Raw genomic sequence first — 27,754 nt, 5'->3', positions numbered from 1 at the left:
ATGTAAAAAATATACATTATGAAATTCAAAATTTGTAAAACCATTGATAATATAATTAGTGTGATTATTATTATTATAGTAGGCCTACATTATTCATATTCTATTTTAGATCCACTCCAAAGTGTCAAAGTGACCGGCTTGTGTGTTGCATTTTGAGCCTGGCCTGTAGTAACATGCACCTAGTACCATGTTAATGTACATTGCAAAATACTCTGTTTTGATGTACAGAGTCATATACTTACTGAGACTCTACTATTTACTCATATACTTTCTCATATAGCCTACATTCATTTTATTTGAATACATTTTAATGTGGGGGGACAATGAAATGTTATATGTTATATTTACTATTAATGTATATACATTTTGTTTAATATATTTTCATTTATTTCTTAAAAAATAGTTTGACAAACAATAATTGTCCGACCCCCTGCACTATCACTACAGACCCTCCAGGGGTCGCCGAATCACTGTGGATTGTGTGGAAGACCCCTGTTTTTGAAACAACTCTATTCATACTGTTACCACAAGATGGCGGAGAATCCTTAATTGTCCTAAGAGGAGAATTTCTCTGAACAAAAATGAAAAACTCTTTTGTTTAGATAGTTTCACGTTTATTCCACCAAATTGGCTTTATGAAATAAAAAAGCCTGTTGTTCTTGGGTATGTGAAAGTTAAATCTGAGCCTTCTAAAGGGTATATGTCCTCTTCCTCAGAAGATTATTTGTTCTGTCTCGTCTTGTGTCTGTCGAGAAGTATCTCATATGCCTCCTGGATCTGAATAAACATCTGTTGTGCCTCTTCTTGCTTCTTGGGGTTGTGATCTGGATGCCACACTTTAGCAAGTTCCCTGTAGCTGCGAGTGACCTCTTCCAGAGAAGCTTCTTCTGGCAATGATAGTATCTGATTGTAAGAAAACATTATAATGACAAAAACATCATTAATTACCTTGTGATTATATGTAAAACACTACAAAGTGAAAAGTATAAATGTTTGATTCCCTGTTGACCACTTAAAACTGTACTGAACTCACCTTCAGCGCCTCCCTTTCTTTTTTACTATACTCATTAAGAATTATTTCCAGCATCTTCCTCCAGCTTTCCTCGTAGAAACCCCCTCCTGTCAGGATACATAACAGACGATATGGCAACAGCAGAAAATACTCCAGAAGTCCTTTGAGCCATGGAAGGAACCAGAAGAAATCAAGCAGGGCCGCTATACAGTCCGATATGTAGTACAATGTGGCTGTGGTGTTGTGGAAAACAGAGTATCCCAGCGGAGCGGAGAAAGCCAGCACACCTAAACTTAGACGATACAGACGAGGCCCTTGGGAAGATTGACACAAACCAGGTTAATTAAACACATTTCTTGCACATGATGTAAGACCAGATTGACACATATTTCCCAAAAGTGGTGACCAAAGGGGATATTTGTTTTTAATGACCCTAGAAGTTAAACCATCAAAATATGTGTATATATATGGGAGAAAAACAAAAAACACCAATCTTGGTAGCTGTATAGTTTGCCTTTTTTGGGGGAAAATAATTTTGTCAGAGAAATGACTTTATAATTATTTTGCAAAAAAAGGCGAACTACAGATTTTATTACAGTTATATAATAATAATAATCAGTTATTAATATTTTGTTGGTTCTCTTTTGTTTTTGCATGTGTTAATAACAATGCAATATGCTTTAATCTTAAAAAATAAATAAATAAATTTGAATAAAGGGTGAAGATGTCGATTTTCCTAGGCTGGACATCACTTTTGGCCACTACGTTATAAAATATGGCTAACATTATACAATAAGGTTTAATTTCTTGACATTAGTTACATACATTAGTTAAAATGAACTGACAACGAACAATAATTCTACAGCATTTATTAATATTAGCTAATGTTAATCTCAACATTTACTACGTTCACCTGATCAAACGTTGTATAACATTAGTTAATGCACTGTGAACTAACATGCATATCATTTTCTTTATTAAGTAACATTTAAGTCGCCATGAAAGGGAAGTTGCCATAGTCTTTTCTTCCCTGCTGTGACGTATATCCAGGTGAAACGGCTTCTCGAACAAGAAAAAATGTTGGGCGGGACTTGATGTAGTTGCAAAGGGTCAGACTCAGTAAGTTATTTTGATTAAAGATTACAAGGGCACATGCATTTTAAAGAAAATGATGTGCACAGATAAATCATTTATAATAATTATAGTGCAATATTACATGAAAAACAAGATTTGCTAAATTTGATTTCATCGTGACTTTAACAAATATTAATGTTAGTGAATGCATTAACTATAACAAATGAGACCTTATTGTAGAGTGTCACCAAAATGTACATAGTGCATCTCACCCAGTGGCTCTGGCCTCGGAGGTTTGAACATGCTGTGCTGCGCAGCGGTGACACTGGCGGCTATGCTGATGGGCAGAGGTGAGAGATTGCTGCCGTAGAAGATGGAAGACGTGATGATGCACGTAACAAAGGTCTTTTGAAGGTCAGAGGTCTGCTGGCCCACAGAGGACACCAGATGCACACCTGCACCTATGCTCAATGGCAGCACTAGGAAGTAGAAGAAGCTAAGAGAGCTGAGGCTTATTAAAGCCACCGAGCCAAAGTAAATACCAACACAAATTTGACCGGCAAACCGAATCAGGCCTACTGGTGGTGGCGGAGTGGCACGTGGATGTCTAATACGGGCTCTCTCTGCTTCATGGTTGGCCTCGCTCACATACGATGGGATCCGGAAGAACTCCCTTGCCCAGCCGATGCCAAAACCACCGAAGGTCAGTATCCAAAGAAGGGCATGGCTGTCTCTGCCCAGGTAAATGTGATGAAGGCCAAGTGGGCCACCCATGGCCCACAAGGCATATGTGATCAGGAGCTTTTTAGCCATGAGGTCATTCTAGCTGCGCACAGGAACTTGAAAAAGAAGGATAAGGAAAAAATGTTTCACTGAAAAATATGATTTTTTTTTTGCTGCTTGTTCAACTTAATTTCATTGTTCAATACATTTAAATATATCAAATTGAAGTTTACTTAATCAATTTGTGTTGGGGATACATGAACTGAATTTACTAAAACTAGTTCCCACAATGCTTTGTATATGGCTGGATCAGGAGAGTAAATGTTGTCAGATTGAGTTTCTGTTTTTGTGTTTTTTATCATCAAGACTAGTTTATGAATTAGTTAAAGGTGGCTACATTAATTAATATAATGAGTGTTGCTTCACTCAGTGAGCAATAACTGTACAATAGACCTTAGTCAGCACCATACTTAATTTTTGACAAGAAAACGAGGCTGTGAGAGATAGAATACAGTGCATTCAATGGATTGTACAGTTGTTTAACAACAATCCGATTGTTCAGCTGTCGAAATGCCTTTCTGAAAAAAACTTTCAGTAGACAAAAACTCCATTAAACAAGTTTAGAAGTTGTGAGAATTATATGATCTAGGACCTTTACGCAGTGCGTGCCATTGTAAAGACGGAAAGTCTATCCCTCACAGCCTCGTTTTCATCACCGTTAAATTCAATATGGCGTCTAACATGACTAAGGTCTATGGCAAAGACTATGGCAAGTAACTTTTAAATGTACAGCATAAATGTAATTTCCATACTTTAAAGGACAGACTTGAATAAATCAAAATCTACTCAATATAATTGAGCTGATATAACTAGGCTAAAACAGTTGATTAAGTGCAACTAAAAATGCATGTTTAAAATTAGGATAAATTGTAAACACTTGCCTTAAAAAACTGAGCAAAATCAAAAGGCCATTTTTTTCAGTGTATTAAAGCAGATTATAACATGATTATGAAAAGTGCTTTATGATAAATTAGGGGCAAGCATGTCATGTGGATCTTATACAGTTTTTAAAGGAATAGTTCACAAAATGAAAATTCTGTTTGCTCCTCATTCAAAGCTTTTATGTAAGACTTGGAATATAGCATATAAATCGTAATTACTTATTTTATAATTGCTTTTTTGGTGCTTTTTTCTTTTTGGAACTTGACATTCCTTGGTCTGCATTTATTGAATGAGAAGAGCATATTTTGGTATATAACTTCGCCTTTGGTATTCCACAGAAGAAATTAATTCACACAGGTTTGGAATTCATGATGGTTAGTAAATAATTACAGAATTGTTATTTTGGGGGTGAATTATGGTTTTGATAATGTCTCTTGTCTCTCTCTCATATCACCAATATCACTGGCTTTCAAGTTATAAAATCAAACATGTCACTGTTCTCTTACCTGCGGGACTGAGAGATCAAGCTTCATTCATACATCAAATAGTTTTAGACGACTCCTACAACAAGGTCAGAATTAAAAATGTAAGAATGCATGCAATATATCACAGCTTTGAAGTTAACTTAAAATTTAAATCATTCACTTTCTGAAAATAATGTAACCTATGGACTTCCGTGTTTGCGCTTGTATGGACTTTGGTTTGATGATGACACGGGTCATAAAGAGTAAACTTTGATTTACCACATCTGTGGACACAAATAAGACACAGAACATTAGACATTTGCTAAAAATTAATTGGACTAAACTGTTTTTGCAAGAGTAACTCATGCTGTGCTGCTCAGACTGCAACCTTAAACACTTTGCTGTTAATATACACTACTGTTCAAAAGTATAGGGTCAGTACAAATCATTGTTCATTAAACATTAAACAGTATACATTGGTACATTTGGATTATTGTTGTTTCCATCTTTGTTGGTTTAAATAGAGAACAACATAGAAACAGCCATGTTGCTATACCTCCCCCTCCCCTCTCCTTTTTTCATTATTATTATTATTTTTAAATTTTTTTCAAATGTGAAATATTCCATCATTAGGACATAAAGGCCTGGTTAGATTAAGCCAGGATTAGGCCTTAGTTAATTTAGGACATTTAAGATTTTTAAAATGTGCCATAAAACATTACTGGTGTGTGCATATCGAGACAAAACAAAAGCACTGATATATTTTAAGATAGGCAAGTTCATGTCAGTGCAAGTTCTTTTCAGTTAAAACAGCTCAAACTTTTAAATATGATACTTTGATATATTAATCATTTGCGCTCATTGGCTCATATATATATATATATATATATATATATATATATATATATATATATATATATATATATATATATATATATATATTTCGAATTCTTTTTTATTATTATTATTAGAAACAGCATGTGCACTCATATTTTTAATACATAATATATTAATTTTTTTAAATGTCATATGTTCTATTAGGCCTACATCCTCCTAACACACGAAACGATTACATTTTTATAACGTTGTATTATTTTATATAATGGTCTACAAATGTTCACCACTGATCAAGTTTCATTAGTGTTAAATCCGCCTCTTCCTCCTCCCACAGCCCAGCCTCTCCAGTAGATGGAGTTTGAGGAGAGACTGGAAGATTCATTTTGAGGAGCATCTGTGAACACGCTGACTCGATGAGTTCAGTTGCTTTTTCGCTGGTGAATAATCATTTAAGAAGTTTATATCCACCTCAATGAAGTAAAACAGGAGTAGTTCGCTGACTTAGTGACTTCAGAAGGAGTAACTGCAAGACGTTTAGAGGTGGAGAGCGTTCGTTCGAAACTTGAGACAAGTTTCCACGTAAGCTATTATCTTCTCGGAGACTCAAATGCTTTGCAAATTATAACCCAGCACACGCCAAGACATGGTTTCAAAGCATGGAAACAGAAGACGTGACGGTTAGAGAGCAACTATTCCACGACAGAGTCCGAGAAACCATTGTGAGTTTCCCTCTCTTTGCTGCTTTTGTTTACATAGTACAGTTTGCAGTGTTACAATCTGAATGTGCCCTTGTGTTTGTCCTAATGGTATTCAATAATAATTGATTGATAAGATGATTGTGTGACGTGAACTGTGCACGAGTAGCCTACTTTATGTGCTTTCATAAAATATTGATTGATTTCACTGTGATTAGACAGTTTGGAGAGTGCAAGTGTTATCTTTGCTTATTATTTATAAGACATTTAATTATTAAGTAGAGTAACGTCACAATGAGACTCTGAGGCAGTATTTTTCTTACTTAAGTGCGAACATTGACATGTTGCAGCTGCTCGTTGTGAAATGTAACACTCTTTAAATGGCACAAGATGAGCCTTCTCCGCTTTGTGAGATCCGGAGCTCATTTTGGAGAACAACAGCTGAGTTTTTGGCACCCTCGTGTATGAAAATGTCTTTGTCAACACCCAATAAAGTACAACTATAACTGAACTTCAGACCTCAAGGACCTTACAGCATGACACTGGGGGATAACCTTTACTCCTTCACTATGATGTATCTTACTCAGCATTTTAAACAAACAGTTTGGTGCATAATATTTTTAAACGACTCATATTTCAGATTATGTAATTCACTAGCTGCAAAAACTAACCTCTTAAAACTATAGGTTAAATCCAGTGTTCACCAGGACACGTAACATCAATTCAGAATTAGTTCTGGAGTTTTATATTGTCTTCATTCTTTGTTTTTCTACAGGTAAGCAAGCTGCTCTTTAAAGTGTGTTTTCAGACATTTTAAGGGCATTCACTTTTATTCATACATGCTTGTTTTCTGCTTTGTGATGCAAAGCTTCTGTAATCCTCTTAAAAAATGTGAAATGGCTCTCTTAGTGAAATGCACAGATGGATCATCACACTAGATCATGTAAATTGTTTTTACTATTGTCCTGCCCCAGGCCTTGGGCACCACCGAGCTCATGCTGTCATGGTTATTGATCCCTTGGTCACTGATGCTTATCTGGGATTTATCATTTAAATCAGTGATTTAACTTGTGGGTTTTGACCCAAAAATGCATCTCCGATCTGTTCTGATAGGATCACGGATTACAGGGAAAATCAATGTTAAATGTAAAATTGCAAATAGGCTACTAAAATGCAATTTATCTCAGTTGTTTGTTGTTAGGGTAGCAACATATCAATTCAACTTTAGAAATGGGTGGAGAAAATGCTTCACATATCTTTTGTTGTTGACGTCAAAGTTTGTGCGTAAAGTCAGGCTGTCACTCAGTAATATGACTAATAGGCCTACCAATAGAATATTTGACTTTTTGTGTTTCCTCACTTTATGCTGATAAATCACTTCTGTATTTTTTAAACATATTTATATATATATATATATGTATGTATACATTTTTGACAGTTTTCTTCCACATTACTTTTCCATGCTAGATAGTTAATCTGTAAGGGTGGACTTCCTGCAGTGGTTCAAGATGCAAGAACTGCCGAATGACTAAAGAAACGTTAGCAAGATGGTAGAAAACTGCACATTTCTTGTCTATACCACCCACTGCCACTTATACCAACGATGGAAATAAGTGCAGTTACAATAGCTTAATATTTGTGGGAGAGCGTTGCTAATAGAGAGTGACGATATTGTATTGCAATATGTAGCACTTCAAAGTCAATACCAAATCAAAACTAGTTTGCACATTAGTTGTAATTGAAAATGTTTAATGACAAAATAAAATAGTTACAAAATAGATGTATGAGATGATGACATGATAAAATGTTACCAGAGAGAGAGAGAGTGAGAGAGTGAGACAAAGAAAAGAGGAGCCAAATAAGAATAAGAAGAGAGCCCCCAAGAAAGGGACCCAGAGAAGAAGAGAGCCAGAGCATCAAAAAGACAGAGCAACAGTTTCAATCTTTTTATCCTTTCCTTGACCATGTGACTAAAACCCAAATGTGAGACATTCAAACTGACCAATCAGATAATTACACTTCCACCACTGTACTAAAGGTGTGACAATTCATCGACCCCCAAAGTACAAACATTTGGCCTGCAGGCCTAGATCACTATCAGCCCCTCTGTGCCTTAGGAACTCCAAATGGTCATTGTGGTAGGAAGAGGGGGGTAGAAAAACAGTCAAGCAAATATCTTTGTTCATTTAAAATATCTTGGATTATTTTCAATTCTACAGTTAATTGTTCAAGTTCTTTTTCTTGCTTTTGTGTGAAAATCAGTTTATGTCCTGTGTTGTGTCACCTTTTGGTGCCCAATCAAACAACTGATTTATTATTTAAATAATGTGTGTGTATTTTGAAGACTTTCATTTATTTGATCAAAAATGGTTTAAAATTAAACCGTAATATCTAATGAAGTATCATTAGAATTTAAAATGAAAGTTTACTATTTTAAAATGCATTAAAATATACATTATGTATTCCTGTGATGGCAAAGCTGAATTTCCAGCATCATTACTGTCTTTAGTTTCACATGATCCTTCAGAAATCATTATAATGTGCTGATTTGATGCTCAAGAAACATTTCCTATTATTATCATTGTTGAAAACAGTTTTCAACTGCTTTATATTTTTGTGGAAACTGTGATACTTTTTAAAGGATCCTTTCGATATTTCCGGATATTTATTTAAACTAATATCAAACAATTGTTACCACAAGTTGTTACCGCCTAAATAAAATTAAATAAAATTAAATTAGAAGCTAAATTAAACTAAGAATGCACTTGGATGATTTAATATGTCAGATGATAACTTTTTTGAAGGTGGATTCTTGGGTGGAAGTCAGAAGTATTGAATTCCCACTTGTAAAGCAACACAAAATTTATGACAATGTCACAGTTTTGTACTTGGTTGATCTTCAAGAGAGCCAACGTGTTAGAGGGAGTTGCTGATTTGGAACGGTTCCCACTATTTAGATGTGCAAGGAATGCAGTGTGCGTATAATAGACTTTATTAAGGTGCGTATCTGAACATGCCGCTTGGCCTTCGACAATAGAGGGCTTTGTATTTACGTCTGCAGAGGTTTATAGTATTAAGAAGATGTCTTCTTTATGATTGGACTTGTATTATTTATTCCTCATGAAAAGAAACTTTAGTCTTGAAATTACTAAATGTTCTACTATAATTCTATCTAGTAATGAGTTTAGTATCTCTGAATACACTGTAGTATTATATTATGATATATTGTGCATTTATGTACAACTGATTTTGTGTTTGATTTTAAGTTACAATTGTTCAGATTGAGTAATTTGGCATAAATCACTTGATTTATTTGATGCGCTTGTCATAAATGAATAACACACTGTGTTGCTTGTATATCATAAATGTTATAAAAACACTGTGAAAATAAATTTTAGGGGCCAACTAACATTTTTAAAAAGCAAATAAAGTTTGACACTGGTCTAAATATTCGCCTCCTTAACGGCCCGGTTAAAATCAAGTTGTTAGTCATTTTGTCCTATATGTCTTTTGCCAACCTATCCCAGCACACCATGAGTGTTGTTTTCTCATTGTGTCAGTTCGCGGTCGCTCTGTAGCTGACTGTTTTGTTAAATAGGCTTTCACTTCAAGGAATAACTTGGGCTTCGTTCCAGGTCTTGTATTGTGGGCCGAGGATTACCCAGAGCAGCAGAGCCCTAAGATTCAAAATGTTTGAGCTCGGCTGTTTAACCAGCCCTGCCAAATCGGTCAACAAATACACTGGCTGCTGGTTGATACTACGATTACACTCACATTTTACGGCCAGTCTCAATACCATTGATGAAGAGCTTTGAAAACATGCCTACCATTGCCTGCATATTAGTTAAGGCAAAGTTTCTTTCTGTTTAATGACCTACGACAGACAGGGTATTACAGGGACTTGTTGTCAAATGTTGTCATTGTCCACCCTTGTGGTTGTTTGAAAGGATTTAAAGGGGATAGTGCACCACAATGACATTTCTGTCGTCATTTACCCGCCCTGATGACGTTCCACACCTGTGTGAAGTTTTTTTCTTCTTCTGTGGAACACAAAAGATATTTTCATGAACTGTTTTTTACAGTTGAGGCCAGTGTTGGTTTGGGCCCCATTGGCTTCAATTGTGATGACCCAAAAAAAAAACGGAAGTATTTTTCTACATTTCTTTGACTTGTAATACAATGAGACCAGACATGTATTCTCATATTCAACTGTGTTAAGCAATCTTTTGTTTCAGTTTTAACATATTCTGTAGTTTAGCTTGGCTGTTTTAACTCTGGTTCAGTGCATGCTGTCTTAGTCAAAGGAGACAAACTATTCAAATGCTGAGCACAGATGAGTGAGAACACCTCTCAAAGCTCCAGAGATATTTATCCCACAGATCCATTGTTTTCCCCGCTGTTGGCACTTTGAAGACAAAATCCCAGCTTCCTGCCCCCTCCCTTATCCCTCTTCCTCTTGCTGTCATTCTTCTTCTCTTTTATGGGACATACAATGCTTCAGAATGTTTTTTTCTTTAGTTCACTTATAAGTGTAGTTATAACTTATAACCATCATGTCTTATGTTTCACTTCTCAAACAAATTGCATACAAATGAGGATCTTATATCTGAAATTAGGTTAGAGGTTAATCATGGAATTAGAAGGTTATTGACATGTGGACAGATCCCACTGCAGCTCTCCTGTAGGATGAGAATGGGAACTTGAGTCATGCATTGACTTTTTTCTACTGTTTTTCTCTTGCATCTCTACTGTATGTTCTCTTCTGGTCAGATATTGAGAGTTGTTATATTGCAGCACTGTGATTTTATTTTTTTGTTTTTATTTTTTTGTTATTATTACAAAGGCCTATTTTAAGTTCTGTCATGAAACTCTATGGCTATATATGTATGACAGTAATATACAATATAAATGACCAACTATTTATAAATAAATAGCTATATAGATAATGATGTAACACAGTAATATACAATATAAATATGTCCAACTATTAAGTTCTTGTGATAAATCTCCACATTTGACCAAATCTTTACTGTAATCACTCATCTAATCCCCGTTGTAACTGCATGTTTTAAATCTTCATTTGCATTTGAGCTGTAATCTTCATCCTCCATCTGGTGCTGCTGTTACCCTTATTTTTAAATCTGTATTGTGGGTGTTCATTAATTAAGAATTCAGATTCCTCAGAAAGGGGACAGCTGGCTTTAAAAAAAAAAAAAAGGGGGGACACTCTACCTATTGATTCACTTTCTATTGCTTTTACATTCTAGGACACAGAATGCAATTTGTTTATCAGTGCTATACCCCTTTCTTCCCATTATCTTTATCAATAATACGAAATCTACACCTATAACATCTTTGACTGGCCTAGTCCCGTCACCGGACTCTGTGTTATCATTAAGAACCAAATGTCCTTGATTAGGAGTTCTTATGTCACAGAGCTATAAAGGCAATTCTGAACTGCACACATCAGCGTGTATCAGTGATAATGGGTCTATGTTGGAGTGTGTCTTATGACCTCTGCTCCATTACATGCTCTCTATCTAACGTGTTCTTGATAATGTAAATTGGCAGGCAACACATCTAAGCAGCGCGTTTGCATAGCACGTCTTGTAGCTGCCTGTTCACGACTATATTGCTCATATTAACTGCATGACTCATACTGCAGATGCCTGTGAGAATGTATGTAATTTCTGATACTTTGCAAAGTGGCATTTACACCCAATATTCTAAGACAGATTGTGATTATTCCATCGTGGAACATAAAAGGAAACGTTTTGAAGAATGTTCACACTGATCTCTTCCATAAACTCTCAGTAAAAAATTGTACAAAAGCTGTCACTGGGACGTGTGTACTTTAAAAAAAAAAGGTTCTGACATACAATTTAAGCACTATTATGTACACTTTTGGTACAAATGTTACTTTGAGCTACTAATTTGCACTCTTTAGGTACTGCCCTAGTGACAGCTTTTGTACCTTTTTTCCTGAGAGTGTATAATGACATTGGGTGCAGGCCAAGGGTGGGGATCTTAGTTCCTAAAAGGAAAAAAAAAAAGACTGGAAAAGCTAGCTTTATGTGAGCTTACAAGAAGAAAATACAATTTTCATTTAGAATAAAATGTGCTTGAAAACTAGCACTTCGGTTACAGTTGTAATCAAAATTATTCAACCCCATTGCAAATCAGGTTTATTTGCAAAATGTGCAGACTTTCAGCTGTTTGCAGTGAACAAATCAAACAAAAGTAATTGAAATAGCTCAACACAACAAATGTTTCAACTGAAAATGAAATTTTTAATGACTTCTGCAGTCTCAAAATTATTCAAGCCCCTGAATAGAATCCCTCACAACAGCACAAATCTGCAAAACAGGTGTAGTCTCAAGCACACCTGATGCAACTTATCAAGGGCTTCATTAGTTGCACCAGGTGTGCTTAAACTAGAACACATGAAATATCTGACCTGGCTAGGTTTGTTGAGTGTCACGTTTGACTGCATGTTAGAAATATGGCCAAGTCAAAAGAATGGTCCAAAAAGTTAAGAGAAGATATCATCGCCCTTCACAAACAAGGAACCGAATACAAAAAGTATACGGAAGTATCAGGAAATCCCAAGAATACCTCAAATTCCACCAAGGCTTGGTTGCAGAAGAAGTCCTGGAAGATTCTACAGTGGCCATCAGTCACCTGACTTGAACCCCATAGAAAATCTCTGGTGGGATTTGAAGAAAGCGGTTGCACAAACCCAAGAATATTACTGAACTGGAGGCCATTGCTCATGAGGAACGAATTCCTCAGAAACACTGCCAGAAGCTGGTGTCTGGTTATCTCATTTGTAGCAGATCATAACAGCAAAGGGTGTTCTACTAAATACTAAAGATGCTTGCCATGAAGGGGTTGATCTGAAAGCTTCAGATCTGTTTTTTTTTTTCCTGATGTGAAATGTTCAGACTTCTTGAAAGACAAGCTTCAGTGTATTTGTAAATGTTTCAAATTTCATGTTTTCGAATTGCACTGATTTTCTTCTTTTTTTCTGCTTTAGATTTGCGTGCTGCTTTTCATTTGCCTGTACATCTTGTCACACTTCATTCTCACTCACTTCAAGAAGAATGCTGAGTTTGTCGCCGGTAAGTTAAATTTGACACCAAGGACCCTCAGCACTTGTTTGGTTTAATGTATTACAGTCCTTTAAAGCACACCTGTGATTTACTGCAGCTGCTCTGGGAGCTGAACAACATTTCTACACACACTGACTATTTGTTGGTCAGCATGACCTGACATGATCATTCCCCTGCATTTTCCAAAAATGCTTACCTAATCATTTTTACATAGTGAACTGTTACTGTATTTCCTGTTATTTGATTAATAGTTTTGGTGTTCTTTAGCTGTGAAAATGAAGTCTTCTTCAGAAGAGAAGAGTCAAAGTTTCTGATTGCTGTTGACAGCAGTAATGTAACGTAGAGGGAGGGCAGCAGTGTAGATGAGGAATGTTCCCATGAGATAAACATAGGCCCCCTGCCCGAGCACTGCTTGAGGCTTCATAGGAGAACTCTTCCTCATGTTTTGGTGTACACCCCTTTAATTGAACTCTCTGCTCTCTCCTGGTTCGGCTAAACCTGCTCTCAGTGGAAAATCTGAGGGATTGTTTTATCATGCCTTTTTTAGACTGTTGAAGAATTGTTAGGAGCCGCGCACACAGGATGCATTCTTGTTGTTCAAGAACAGGTACAGCAGAACAGAATGCAGGGGTCTTGAAATATTTTTAATGAAATACATTTTATAATATTTATAAATGTATTGGCTTTTTACATTGTTCCTTTTATTGATCTATGACAGCTAGGTACAGTGGAACAGAATTCAGGTGTCTCAAACATATTGTTTGCATTCATACATATTTTTTTTTGTATTTTTTATACCTTTTATAATTGTCTCCTATCAGTGGAGAGGAAAGTGTAAGGAGAGATAGGGAAATCATTTCGAATTTGAACCTGGGTTCCTGTGAGCACAGCTGCTCCTGTGTCAGTGCAACCTTTAGAAAGGTCCATTCTACCACATGTTTACATGATCAAAAATGTAAAAATAGTGCAGAGGAAAGTAAGAACATGTCCCTTGTTAGACACTCTTGGGGAACATTGTGTACATAACTTCTAGCAAGACTGCTAGATGGTTGAAGAATTGTTTTACAATTTGTTAAATTCTACAAGTTAATGATTATATAGGTCAGAGTAGACTCTGGAATGGAAAGTGTAAGGAGAGACGGGAGAAATTGGTTCTGTCTTGAATCTGGGTCCCCGTGAGCACAGCAGCTCCTGTGTCATGGCAGCCTGTAAAACCGTTCGGCTAGCACGCTTACATGATCAGTAGTGCAGAGGAACATAAGAACATGTCTTGTGTTAGACACGGGGAACATTGTGTACTTCCAGCCAAACCATTATCGGTATGATACATATTCTAATTTAGGAACACAAACAGAATCACTGCACAAGATTTGTTGCTCAATTTTAGTGTATTTTTAACACCTCTATAACATTTCATAGACTAAACGTGCACCAGTCGTGGAGGGCTAAAGCGGTTTCTTCAGTTGCATATTGGTTGTTTTGAAGGGAATGTGCAGAAAACCTGTTCTGCGTTAGGTTTTGGGCTCTCCCAGGAAATGTCACTCATATCTACCCTGGAGCTCTGTCACACTGGGCATGTTTTGCTCTTGTCGCAGGAGAATGTTTGAGGTTTATTTTTCATTCTCTCTGCCTCATGTTCTCAATCAGTCCCTGTTATTGGGACACATTCCTCTTTAAATGGATATTGTTTTCCTGCACGTGCAATAATGAATGATCAAACAAAGAAGACTTCCCAAAATGTTTCAAATACATTTTTGTGTTGTTTCCTTCATGGAATAGCTTCATAACTATTCTTCTATTCTGGAATCTGGGTCCTTCTGGGATCTTATTTTGTTCAATTTAGTTTCAAGGTTGAACTGTGAGTCTAGTCATCAGTATGTCTGCAGAGGGATAGTTTTGTGGACAGAAACTTATTTCCTTTTCCCTTTTTTTGCCCACAGATGACATTGAGGATGCCACTGTCAACAAAATTGCGTAAGTAATCAGTATTTAAAGAAGCACAAAAAAAGGGGGAATAAAGGGGATAGTTCACCCAAAAATGAAAATTCTGTCATTATTTACTTAGCCTCAAGTTGTTCCAAACATTTACGAATTTCTTTCTTCAGCTGAACACAAAGTTATTTTGAAGAATGTTAGAAACCAAACAGTTAATGGACCCCATTGACTTCCATAGTATTTTTATTTCCGTCAAAATATCTTCTTTTGTGTTCAGCCGAAGAAAGAAATTCATACGGATTTGGAACAACTTGAGGGTGAGTAAAATCATTTTTGGGTGAACTATCCCTTTAAGTAAAGTATCAACGTTACATGGAAATTTAATTTCTTATTGTGGCCCGCACTACTGTTGGATAATGCACAATAATAGCCAGACATTTATTAAGCCATTATTTCAGCAAGCTCAAATTCAGTCTGGCTCCCGTTTTTAACATCCAATAAATTCCAAATGCATAAAATCAGCTCTCACCTTACTTCAGTAATTATATATCTCATTTCACTCAGAAATGTCACATTATGGCAGTAAAATGGTGCATTGCACAGTAATTCACTCTGACTTTAAGTAAAGGACACTCTGCTGGTTAGTATTTAGTTTTTTATTAGTTTGCCCTGAATGATTGTAAGTGAACAAATTGCCCTTTGGTCTCCAGAGTGGCGTTTAACATCCACCTCCCTTCACAGCTGGCACTATGTCAAAGTAAATGGCTGCAAAAACATTTCCTCGCCCTTCTTTGATTGTTTTTCTCACTCCGCAGGCTGTGGCTGTGTACATTCACACTCTCGGTGGCCGTGTGTGCAGTGTTGCTTCTGCCCATCTCTATCCTGTCCAATGAAGTTCTGCTCACATTCCCACACAGCTACTACATGCAGTGGCTCAATGGCTCGCTCATCCATGGTACAAACACACGCACTAATGAAAAACTAAGTTTGCTTTGTACATTTGGATTCTGTGTCTACCATATCGGTTTACAAAAAGTCAATAGAGTTATCAATATAATAAATTACAACTTCATTAGGTTCTCAAGCAGTATTTTGTCACCCAATCTGAACTGAAATGGTAATGTTTTTATTCCCACAAGGACTTAGTCTGGAAACACAAACTAATAAGTCTTACAGGTCTGTGTTAGCACGTGATGGGCATGGTAGCGAGTCTGCCAAGAGTATGAGTTGTTCTGGCTGTAAATCCAAGGCCACAATTTAGTTGAAAATCCAGATTTATTCAATTTGCTGGCATTTGGTGAAATGCTGTTCTATTCATGGGTTTCATCAGGTCCCTTTCCACAGGTGTATAAAATCAAGCACCTAGATTATGAATGCAGACTGCATTGTGCTTGATTAATACACCTGTGGAAAGGGACCTGCTGAAACCCATGAATAGTGCACGTGTAACACCAGATCTCATAAACTGCACATGGTTGCCCCCTAGTGGTCTGTAAGTGTACTGTATTCTTTGTATTCCTCCTATTAACCTGGTAGTTCTTTTGAAGCACAAAATATTACATATACATGGTTAAATATTGTTGATGTGTACTACTGTTTAGAATGTAATTTATTCCTGTGATGGCAAAGCTGAATTTCCAGCATTATTATTGCAGTCTTCAGTGTCACATGGTCCTTCAGATATCAGTCTAATATGCTGATTAGTTGCTCAAGAAACATTTTTATTATTAGCACTGGTGAAAACATTTGTCCTGCTTACTATTTTTGTGTGTTAAGACAAATGTTATCATGCAAGTTTGGGGTTTTTGCTTTATGGGAAGAGTACAAAATCATCTCATTCTCCTTCTGTCTCTGTTTCAGGCTTGTGGAACCTAGTCTTCTTATTTTCAAACCTCTCTCTAGTCTTCCTAATGCCATTCGCCTACTTCTTTACTGAATCAGAAGGATTTGCTGGGTCCAAAAAGGTAAAATGATGTAATTAGTTTAACAGTAAACACATCTCTATAGCATCTGAATTCAGATCTGTATTTGTTCAGTTGTTGTGTGTTCTCCTCTTAAAGGGCGTTATGGCACGGGTGTATGAGACTGCAGTGATGCTGCTTCTCCTCAGTCTGTTGGTGCTGGGCATTGTGTGGGTGGCATCAGCTCTTCTCCATCACAACACCGCCCGTGAGAGTCTTTACGGTAAGGGCAGCAATGCAACATTAGAGACTATGTGCTGCACTTGCACAGTTGTCACAGTTTTTAATGCCAGCTAGACTCCCAAATGTCCTCTTAATTGTATAAGATCAATATAAAGGTTTTGTAATATTCTGCTCTTTTTCTTGTGCTTTTCAGACCTGTGGGAATATTACCTGCCCTATCTCTATTCTGGAATCTCGCTTTTTGGAGTTCTGCTGCTTTTGTGTAAGTGTATATGCATTTTTATATATTTTTTTTTTATCATTTGATGATTTGATGATTAACATGTAGTTTGGTATTTCATTGCTTTTGACTTCTCATATATAGATTTGTTGCCTTTTTTGTCTTGTAACAGTGTGCACACCCTTGGGGCTTTCACGTATGTTTAGTGTCACTGGGAGCTTATTGGTCAAACCTCGGGTAGGTGGACAAGATAACTGTTTTATGTATGTATGTATGTATGTATGTATGTATGTTTTAATATATTTTGTATATATAACTAATTCTTCAGTGTCACATGATCCTTCAGAAATCATAATATGCTTATTTGGGGCTAAATGAACATTCCTTATCAATGTTAAAAACAGTTGTGCTGCTTTATATTTTTGTGTAAACTACTGTGATTCTTTGACTAGAAATTTTAAAAGAATAGCATTTATTTGATACTGTAATATTTTGTAACATTAAATGTCTTTACTGTCACTAAACTAATTTAATGCATCCTTGCTAAATAAAAGGATTAATCTTAAAAAAATAATAAAAATCTCACTTTTAAATTATAGTGCATATATTTAAAGAGAAATTAGAAGTGTGAAGTTAAGTGTTCTCTCTCTTTTTTTTTTTAGTTGTTGGAGAACTTGGAAGAAACAATGAACTGCACAGTTTTTGAAGAGGCCTCTCTGTCCAGGAAGTTGAAAAGTGAGTGTCAGGATGTGAGAGAAAAACTGGCTGCTGTTAAGGAAGTGGGCCCACCTTATAAAGATTTCTCTTTCTTTCTCTCATTTTCTTTTTATTGTCCAAAGCAGTTTTTTCTGGCATTATGAACCAGGATTTACATTGCCAAAACATGGTTTCCTCAACTTATAAATACTCACTCTCTCTCTCTCTCTCTCTCTCTCTCTCTCTCTCTCTCTCTCTCTCTCTCTCTCTCTCTCTCTCTCTCTCTCTCTCTCTCTCTCTCTCTCTCTCTCTCTCTCTCTCTCTCTCTCTCTCTCTCTCTCTCTCTCTCTCTCTCTCTCTCTCTCTCTCTCTCTCTCTCTCTCTCTCTCTCTCTGATGTTTTAGGTAACACCTCCTGTTGGATCAGTGCAAACATAGAGGCCATCAACAAGGAATTTTTGAGTGTGAAGTCCAAACGGATTGCTCTAGGTACGAACACACTTGTCAAACTGTTAAATACATTGATAATTGAACTATCATGAATTGCTTTTCATCCTTGTTTCTTTAATTTAGAGATGAGGAAGAGAGTATCTCCATGGCAACGCAACCTGGGATACCCAGTGGCCATGCTGCTACTTTTAGCTTTGACTGTAAGAGTAAACCTTATGGAATTCAGAATACTTATACTGGCTACTATTAAACCATTGTGCTAAAACAAAATGTACGGTGTTTCTCAGGCGGTGTGTGTGCTGATGGTCTGTTTCCATGTGCTGGAACTGCTCTTTGATGAATCTGCTATGCCTAGAGGGATGGAGGTGAGATACATGACAATAGCCGCGTTTCCACTGTCGGGCCAGGGCCGGGCTAGGGCTAACAGCGAGCCGAGCCGGGCCAGTGGCCTCGGGCCTCAAGCACCGGGCTTGCGTTTCCACTGCCGGGCCATTAGCCCTGCAGCGCTGCCCTAAACCCCGCCCTTAACACGCCTTCCTGGATCAAACGTCATACAACCTCACCCATTTCAGCGGGAATTATGATGTTCATTCAGGCAGGAAGTTAGAAAACTTAGATTTTAAGAAGATAGCATGTATTAACTCACCGTCCGCGGCTGCCATAGTGTCCCGACTTGTCTCTCCACTAACAGATGGACGGTGACCCAGCACACCGTCCATCAAGTCGAACCATGGAAAGTTCCTTCTCTGGGCACCGCTTTGTCCATTGTGCGTTTTAATCGCCTTGTACTACGCCCACAACTTTTTTATTTTTTCCCGAACTTGAAGCGTTGTTCACTGAATGCTTAGCTTAGCAAGTTCAGCAACGATGTATTTTATAACGTCCTCGTTTCTGCACAGAGGAAGCTCCCGAAAAAAATATATGGACCTGTAAATGCAATTCATGGAAAAATAAATTCAAGGAATTTTATTTACTCACCCTCATGTCCTTCTAAAACACAAAAGAAGTACTAAAAACGTCCCAAAGCATCATAAAAGAAGTGCAGCAATCATTTATGATCATAATCTCACAATGGTTGGTTTTCTCTGTTGCAGGACCCTCACTTAGGGCTTGCCTCGTTCTCAATGTTCGGTTCTCTGGGAGCTGTAGTGCAGGTGGTCATCATCCTGTATCTCATGGTCTCCTCTGTCGTCGGCTTCTACAGCTCTCCACTCTTCACCGGTTTGCTGCCACATGCACAGGACACTACCCTCACACAGGTACACAGGAACACAGAGATCTCCTATACTCGTCATGAAACAACAGTAGAAATAGTGCTGGATATCTTGCATTCAGATGATGTGGCTCTTTATAGTTAAATTGAATTGTTTACATCTCTCCACAGATTATTGGGAACTGTGTTTCTCTTTTAATACTCAGTTCAGCCCTGCCTGTTTTCTCCCGCACATTGGGTAAGTATTTAAAAATGATGTCATTATTTAATGTTTTTATATGTAAAATGTTATTTAATAACAGCGTGATTTTGAGGTCTGTTGTAGGCCAAGACACAATTTGCAAAAAAATGTTCAGTGCTGATTTTAGAGAAAAATCTGCTAAATTATTATGAATGAATTTAAAGCAACACCAAAGATTCTTTTGTACCTTAAAATAATGTTTCCAAAATCATTTCAGTGGTTCATCAACTCGTAACAGGGTGAACGGCACTTCTGCATTCGCTTTGCGACCCTCTATCGGCTATAACCACACTATGCAAGTTTGGCAGATCGGGTAGCGGATCTGTAGTTCGAATGAGACATAACAAACTACAAATTTTACTTGCTTTACGGCAAACGTTACAATAGCCGATAGTGGAGCCTATATAAAAAATAGCCGTTTCTGATGTCGCAGTACATCATACTTTCATAAAATCATGCAACATACTCTACCTTGTCTGTGGACATCATTATTCCAAAGACGGTGCTGGATAAATAAATAGCGTGCGTGTGACGGTAGGCTAAATTATTTACCACAGCGGTAATGGACAATTCCGCTTCCAACCTGTAAGGGGACCAAAGAGGAAAAGTGCTTTGGTGTTGCTTTGAACTGTTAAATGTAGCTGAGTGTACTACACAATTATTGGTGGTTCAAAGCATATTCATATTAGTGAAAATGTTTAATAAAAGGACTCTTAAGGGCCATGTGTCAAACTTCATGAATAACAAGAGTTTAATTTGTAATCTTTTGTCTGTCCACAAGAAGGCAGTAGTTGGCAATAATTCAACAAGATGTGTCCATTGTGTATTACTATTTGAATTAATACTTACTATAATACTGATAATTTTCCTCCTTTTCATGTAACTACATGTAGGAATTACAAGGTTTGATCTGCTTGGAGACTTTGGACGGTTTAACTGGCTCGGCAGTTTCCACATTGTTTTCCTGTACAATATGCTTTTTGCTGGACTCACATCCGCCTGCCTCATCAACACAGTCACATGGGCCTTGCAACGAGAACTCATCCGTGCCTTTGGTTAGTCTTTTTTATATTTTTACTTGTCTATTTAGTTTTAGTTTTGCGGGAAGATCCCTATGCTAATTTATTTATTTATTTATTATTTATTTACCACTTATTTTGATGATGCTTTTATTCTTTTTAAATATTCTGTGGAAAATACAGTACCAGTCAAATGTTTGGACACACATTCTCCAGTGGTTTTTCTTTATTTGTATTATTTTGAACATGTACATTAATACTGAAGACATCCAAACTATGAATGAACACGTATGGAATTATGTAGTTATCAAAAAAGTGTTAAACAGCCCAGAATATGTTTTATATTTTATATTGGCCAAAGTAGCTACATTTAGCTTTGATGACAGCTTGGAACACTCATAGCATTCTCTCATCAGATTCACGAGGTAGTCACCTGTCCTGGAATGGTTTTTAATTCACAGATGTGCCTTGTCTAGAGTTATTTTGTGACATTCCTTCTTAATGTGATTTAGACCATCAGTTGTCTTGTGCAGAGGAAAAGTGGGTACAGAGTCAATAGCCCTATTAGTGTTACTACAACTACTGTACAAATCTATATTATGGCAAGAAACACTCCGTTAAGTAAAGAAAAAAGACAGTCCATCATTATTTTAAGAAATGAAGGTCAGTCAGTCAGAAAATCATCAGTGTGTGTGTATATATATATATATATATATATATATATATATATATATATATATGTATGTGTATATATAATATAATATAATATAATATATATACTTGCTATGATGAAACTGGCTCTCATGAGGAACATCCCAGGAAAGGACCCAAGAGCTACCTCTACTGCAGAGAATAAGTTTATTAGAATTACCAGCCTCAGAACCCGCCAGTTTACAGCACCTCAGATTACAGCCCACATAAATGCTTCTCAGAGTTGAAGTGGTAGACATATTTCAACATCCACTGTTCAGAGGAGACTGTGAGTCAGGCCTTCATGGTCGAATTACGGCAAAGAAACCATTACTTTGGAAGAACAACAAGCAGAAGAGACTTGCTTGGGCCAAGAAACACTGATTTGTATAATGACTGGATTGCTCATTGCGTTCTAAACTCCCAGCAGGCGGTGAAGCCACCAGAAGTGTTCGAGCGGCCATCTTGCTATTCCCTACCAACAGAGTGCAGCCAACTTAACTTACAGCCAAAACATCGACCAAAAATCACCTGATTTGCAGCGTATCAATCGCACCTGAATAGTTTTTAAGATGTACTGTATGTATGCACATTAATGGATACTTCAACTGTTATCTTTAATGTTTACGGGCAGGATAAGCTAATCGTTAAGATGGGTGTGTCTACAGCACACTGCCGACACATATAACTGAAGTAACTCAAAATAGATCTAAATGTACGTTTATCAAAATAGTCTATGTACATAATTATGCAGGGAATGTTAACTACGAACATGTATATCTGGGAATAGATGATTTCCTGTTAATTTAATAGAATGTAAGGGAATACTAGGGAATACCAATATGGCGGCGTGGTGGCTTCACTTTGAACGTCATGAGCAATCCAGTTCCCTATATAGATCAGTGGCCAAGAAACACAAAGAATGGACATTAGATCAGTGTAAATTAGATTGGAGATTTATGGTTCTAACTGCCGTGTCTTTGTTAGAAGTAGAGAGGGTAAACGGATGGTTCCAGAATGTGATGCCCACTGTGAAGCATGGAGGAGGGGGTGTGATTGTGTGGGGATGCTTTGCTGGTGACACTGTTGGTGACTTAACCAGCATGGCTACCACAGCATTTTGCTGCGGCATGCCATCCCATCTGGTTTGCACTTAGTGGGGCCATCATTTGTTTTCCAACAGGACAATGACCCCAAACACACCTCTAGGTTATGTAAGAGCTATTTGTCCAAGAAGGAGTGTGATGGGGTGCTGAATCAGATGACCTGGCATCCATAATTACCTGGTCTAAATCCAATTGAGATGGTTAGGGTTGAGTTGGACCAGAGAGTGAAGGAAAAGCAGCCAACAAGTACTCAACACCTCTGGGAACTCCTTCAAGATTGTTGGAAAACCATTCCAGGTGACTACCTCATGAGGCTGACTGAGAATGCAAAGAGTGTGCAAAGCTGTCATCAAAGCAAAAGGTGGCTACTTTGAAGAATCAAAAATATAAAACATATTCTGGGTTATTTAACTAGTTTTGTTGACTACATAATTACATAATTGTTCTGTCATAATTTCAATGTCTTCAGTGTTAATATAGAATTTTGAAAACAATAAAAATAAAGAAAAACCATTGAATAAGAGTGACTCATGACTGGTTCTGTATGTATGTAAACTTTTTTTAAAACTTACGTTTTTGTACAACACTATAATACATATAACTCTTTAGGATTTGGACTTTTAATGCCTTTTATTACCAACATCACACCACATATGTTGTCGATAGACCTTAAAGGGATACTCCACCGAAAAATGAAAATTCTGTCATCATATACTCACCCTCATGTTGTTTCAAACCTGTATGAATTTCTTTCTTCTGCTGAACAGAAAGGAAGATATCTAGAAGAATGTCAGTAACCAGATAGTTTTAGATACCATTGACTTCCATAGTATATATTTTTCTTACTATGGAAGTCAATGAGACCAGAAACGGTCTGGTTACTCACATTCTTCTAGATATCTTCCTTTCTGTTCAGCAGAAGAAAGAAATTCATACAGGTTTGAAACAACATGAGGGTGAGTATATGATGACAGAATTTTCATTTTTCGGTGGAGTATCCCTTTAACTTGTATTGACCTTTTTTAACGGTTAATTCTAATATTTATCTCAAGGAAAATGTGCAAGGAGAAAGATTTGTGCATGTTCACATTGTATCTTGAAAGGACAAGGGGTGTGCACTATGCTGCCATTTGCCAGTGTTTGTAGTTAGTCATTGGGTGAGGTGTTCCTCACACAGGCCATGTTTCTCTATGGGTAGGTCTCTTTCCTCAGATAGAAAAAGCACAATTCTCTCAGGAAAGTGAGAGGGGACAGAAGGGGTGAAGCAGGGTTCCTTAGGGACCTCAGGGCGTCAAACTCCTTCTGGAAGACACACACCCATCGCCCTCCGCCCAACACAAACAACACTGCTGAATGTGAACACACACACTCTCATAGACCATCTTCAGATAGCATTTATTTTCGTTACCCCCCCGCCCCCCCTCGGCTTTTGTTCTTTGATTGATTTGCTTTTAACCCAAACATCGCCCGCCAAAGTTACCTTTTCTGGTTGTTGGAGCAGGTTTAGAGTTCTAATGTTGTTTACTCTCCTGTTCCCTTTCTCCAGGTCTCCACAGACTGCCTCAGACTGTGTCTCGTTCAACCATCCCCCTCAAACTCCTCCTGGCCAATGGGCTCTCAAAGATTCATTGAAGGGCGATCAGCTTTTTCATTCATTCATTCATATTGAAGCCCATTACATTCTGGAGATGGTTCTGGATCGCATTCTGTGGCTTTCTCCTATTGGACCAGAGCTATTTTGCGTCCATGATAGGTCAATGGTCACCAAACCTGTTTACATAGGTTGCCTGAACGATATATATCGACTGATGGAATTTCCAGAGTGGGTTTCTGCAACTGCAGTTTATGCGTTGTTTACTTCAGTAATATTTATACATATAACTGCATTTAAAAGGGATGTCAAATCACTGGAGGCCTTGAACTAACGCCTTATGAAAAATGAACAATGGCTTTGGAGGACTTTGACATGCATCCAGAAGAGCTATTTCAGAGGATGACATCACAGCCATGACCACGTTTCCTTTTCCTGGTGGTGGAATGAGAGTGTTGAGTTCTGTCCTGGTGGGCCCCCCACGCTTTCCCCTTGTATATCACTATTTTTAGTGTCATCCAATGAATCCAATCTCTGTTGTACTGTGGGTCCTTATAGCAGGAAGTTCATTATGATGGGGTTTGTCTGCTTCTAACTACAGTGAAGAACCTGAGAAAAGGGATGAAAGTGGAACAAGTGATACTGATCTTGGATATTATATGTACAGTGTGAGAAAACATGGTGGGATTCTAGCTTGAAAAAGACCATTTTTGGAGAGTTTAGGTTTTAAAATGTATATTAAAGTCAGACTATGGCTGCCATTGATTTCAAGCTTTAGGCCAAGAATACTGTGAATGTTTAGGGATTTTGTTCCTGTTTTTGTTATTTCATATGTGAAACTTTAATGTGCAATATAATATTCTGAAATGTTAACACAAAATTATGCAAATGTAACTTTACTGCCTTCCAGAAACTTGTGCAGATGACCAAAAGAAGATGTTTGCTTTGATTAAGAACACCCAAATTGGGCAATAAGGTCACAGTTTGGTTAGTTCATACATTTTGGGTTGAATTGTGTGGCGGGACAATCAACGCACATGGCCGTTTCCTGTTTCATGGACCTACGAGAATGTGATTGATAAATGTGGACTTTTTGATTCGATAATCACTAGTTTTATATAGTGCAGTATTTATGATGTACACATTTTATTTGCTGATAAAACTGTTGTTTATTCTTTTGTATGATTGTTTTATTTATGGATTTGTTTCTGTATCAGCATCATTTTAAACCAATTTCATTTCATGTCAAACATTTTATTTGTCCCCAGGGGGCAATTTACGAGGTCACATATGTACCATAACAACACAATATACATAGGAAGCATCATACATGTCATAATGTCCTTCAACTGGTGGCCAGTAGAGGACAGTGTACCACAAATCCATTATAACAAAATTTATATACTATATTTTAATAACATGATAGTTGCATAAATCAGATTTTTTGTAATATAGCAACATGACTGTAGATGATATTCTAAGTCAATTATGGATGTAAATCATTGCTTAATGGATAGTCCACTCAAAAATAATAATCTTTTATTCATTATTCATTTTGCTAAACCTGTATGGTTTCTTTCTTCTCTGGAACACAAAAGAAGATATTTTGAAGAATGTTTGAGGTTCAAAATGTTTGACCCCATTCAGTGTATGGCCAAAAATGATCACTCAGATATTTTTCAAGATATCTTTTCCATTCATACAGTTTGGAACGTTTAATTTTTTGAATGAACTATTCTTTTAAGTGTTTTTCCACACTCTTCCACACAAAAAACTGTTTTACAGCTCAAAACAACTGGATTCAAGAGTGACATGATGTCAGACTCTTTCCTACACTGATAGATCATATATGGATGTCTTTTTTACTTCATTATTAATGGCGAATTCTTATGGATGACAAAGAAAATACAGTGAGCATTAATAATTGTAAAAAAAAAAGAAAAAGTTTAATTTCTTTCAATAGTTCCAGCTGCGTCCTTAAAGCATAGCAAGGGACTGTGACAAACAATTTCTCCACAGGAGAAAAGTACAATAAATGTTTTTCCACCTGTTTTTCCAACCAATGCGTCATTTGTGAGTCATTTTAAACCCATTTTTGGTTCTGGATCTGCTAAGGACCTTTCAATGGAGGTCAGCATACATTTCTTGCCATCTGAGCACCTGACTACTGCTTTAATGGCGCCGTGGTGGTTATGTTTAGCTCTGGTGTTAGTGTGCTTGTCTGTCCATACATCTTCCCCAGCTGTCCCTCCACCCGTAGCTGGCCGGCTTTAATCAGGGTCTTTATTTTGCCCCAGGTCTGTCAGCAGGCCCGTAGAGACGCCGCTGCTGACCCATCCTGTGCTTTCCCTTCACGGATGCCCATGGCAGATAAAAGCCCTACATCATCAGGAGAGTGCAAGCCACTCGCTTTCTCCCTTTCACCCCCCACCTCTATATCGTCCATCCGTTGTCCTCGTTGAGTGTTCATTTCCTTTTCCTTTTTTCTTTTCTCCTGAAGCAGAAAAAGAAATCCCGGCCTCTGATTATGATTTGTCTGTCTTGATTTTTGTTTTCTTGCCATGTGCTCTTTGATGGATGTCCTGATAGACCTAAAATGTTGAATTTCCTCTGCTGAAATAGTTAAACCATAAAGGTTTTTTATTTTTATTTTTTTACCGAAAATGTTATACAAAGTAGCCTACACTTAAGTCATGAGAAGCAAAAGTTAAAATAACATCATTAAATTATGATTTATGCTAAAATAATATTTAACATTTCTTAAACCACTGTGTAATCAAATATTACACCTTTGTTTAATATAATAATCTTGCAAATACAAATAGTTTATTTACTTTAACAAAAGTATGGGGACATTGAAAATGTGGGATGAAAAATCTAGTTTTCTAAGTTTTCTAAATCTAAGTTAATGAAAAAAAAAAAGAAATATGTAAATAGCCTATTAAGATAGTATGAAGGAAACGTTTAGAAAATGTCTAAGATGCTACACTATTTCTGAGTCACTTTTTAAAGCAAATTGTGACATTGATCATGTGAACTCAAACTAACAATGACGGCAGGTAAAAGCTTGTCTTCTTACTTTTAGTTTACCTCAGAAACATTTAGTTCAACAATATTGGGTGGACGCATGCCACTTCTGTCAGCAGAGGGCATTTTTGACTGGTCCAAAATGACTTAATCATATCAGACAAGAGGAAGACAGGCAGTCTTTCACAGGTTGCGATAGGCTATCGTTATTGTCAAAACACAAGAATGAAGGGGGAAATAGGCAGATTAGCTCCTGGCGGTTGTTTGAAGTGTGTGCCAAAGTGCATTAGAAGATATTATTCCTTCTGGAAAATAGAAAACTCTCGGCCGGAAAAGACTTGCTAATCAACTGATAATGGGCCGCTGCCCGCCTCCAACGGCACATCCACACCCACCTTGCACACTCATGACACACTCCCTTCACACACTCAAGAGCCTTTCTCACATAGACCTTAAGAGGTGTTTTTGTATAAAAAGAACCGACTTAACCGAGAAAAAAAAAAAAAAAAAAAAAAAAAAAGGACATGAGAATTTGGTTATATATATTTTGAATCGGATTCCAAA

The 27,754-nt window shown here is 37.1% G+C and overlaps 2 protein-coding genes across 2 annotated transcripts; one reads left to right on the top strand and one right to left on the bottom strand.

Moving 5' to 3' along the window:
- Positions 1–583: 583 nt before the first annotated feature.
- On the bottom strand, positions 584–4,431 carry dnajc22 (DnaJ (Hsp40) homolog, subfamily C, member 22). Its single transcript, XM_082146118.1, has 4 exons — positions 4,258–4,431; positions 2,359–2,925; positions 1,034–1,326; positions 584–903 (listed from the first exon to the last, which is right to left on the bottom strand). The coding sequence occupies exons 2-4, from the start codon at positions 2,897–2,899 to the stop codon at positions 721–723; spliced, it is 1,017 nt and encodes a 338-aa protein (XP_082002244.1). The 5' UTR covers positions 2,900–2,925; positions 4,258–4,431; the 3' UTR covers positions 584–720.
- Positions 4,432–5,410: 979 nt separating this feature from the next.
- On the top strand, positions 5,411–25,923 carry lmbr1l (limb development membrane protein 1-like). The gene is made up of 16 exons (XM_082144301.1): positions 5,411–5,771; positions 12,784–12,868; positions 14,800–14,833; positions 15,610–15,749; positions 16,655–16,758; positions 16,855–16,978; positions 17,132–17,200; positions 17,331–17,395; positions 17,821–17,893; positions 18,259–18,342; positions 18,427–18,503; positions 18,591–18,668; positions 19,398–19,562; positions 19,688–19,754; positions 20,651–20,812; positions 24,119–25,923. The coding sequence occupies exons 1-16, from the start codon at positions 5,709–5,711 to the stop codon at positions 24,202–24,204; spliced, it is 1,476 nt and encodes a 491-aa protein (XP_082000427.1). The 5' UTR covers positions 5,411–5,708; the 3' UTR covers positions 24,205–25,923.
- Positions 25,924–27,754: the final 1,831 nt, after the last annotated feature.

This window comes from Leuciscus leuciscus, assembly GCF_965113295.1.
Source record: "Leuciscus leuciscus genome assembly, chromosome: 18".
In the NCBI taxonomy this organism is placed as follows: domain Eukaryota; kingdom Metazoa; phylum Chordata; class Actinopteri; order Cypriniformes; family Leuciscidae; genus Leuciscus; species Leuciscus leuciscus.
The sequence above is the reverse complement of the archived record's forward strand: the minus strand, read 5'-3'. Positions and strand labels throughout refer to the sequence as shown.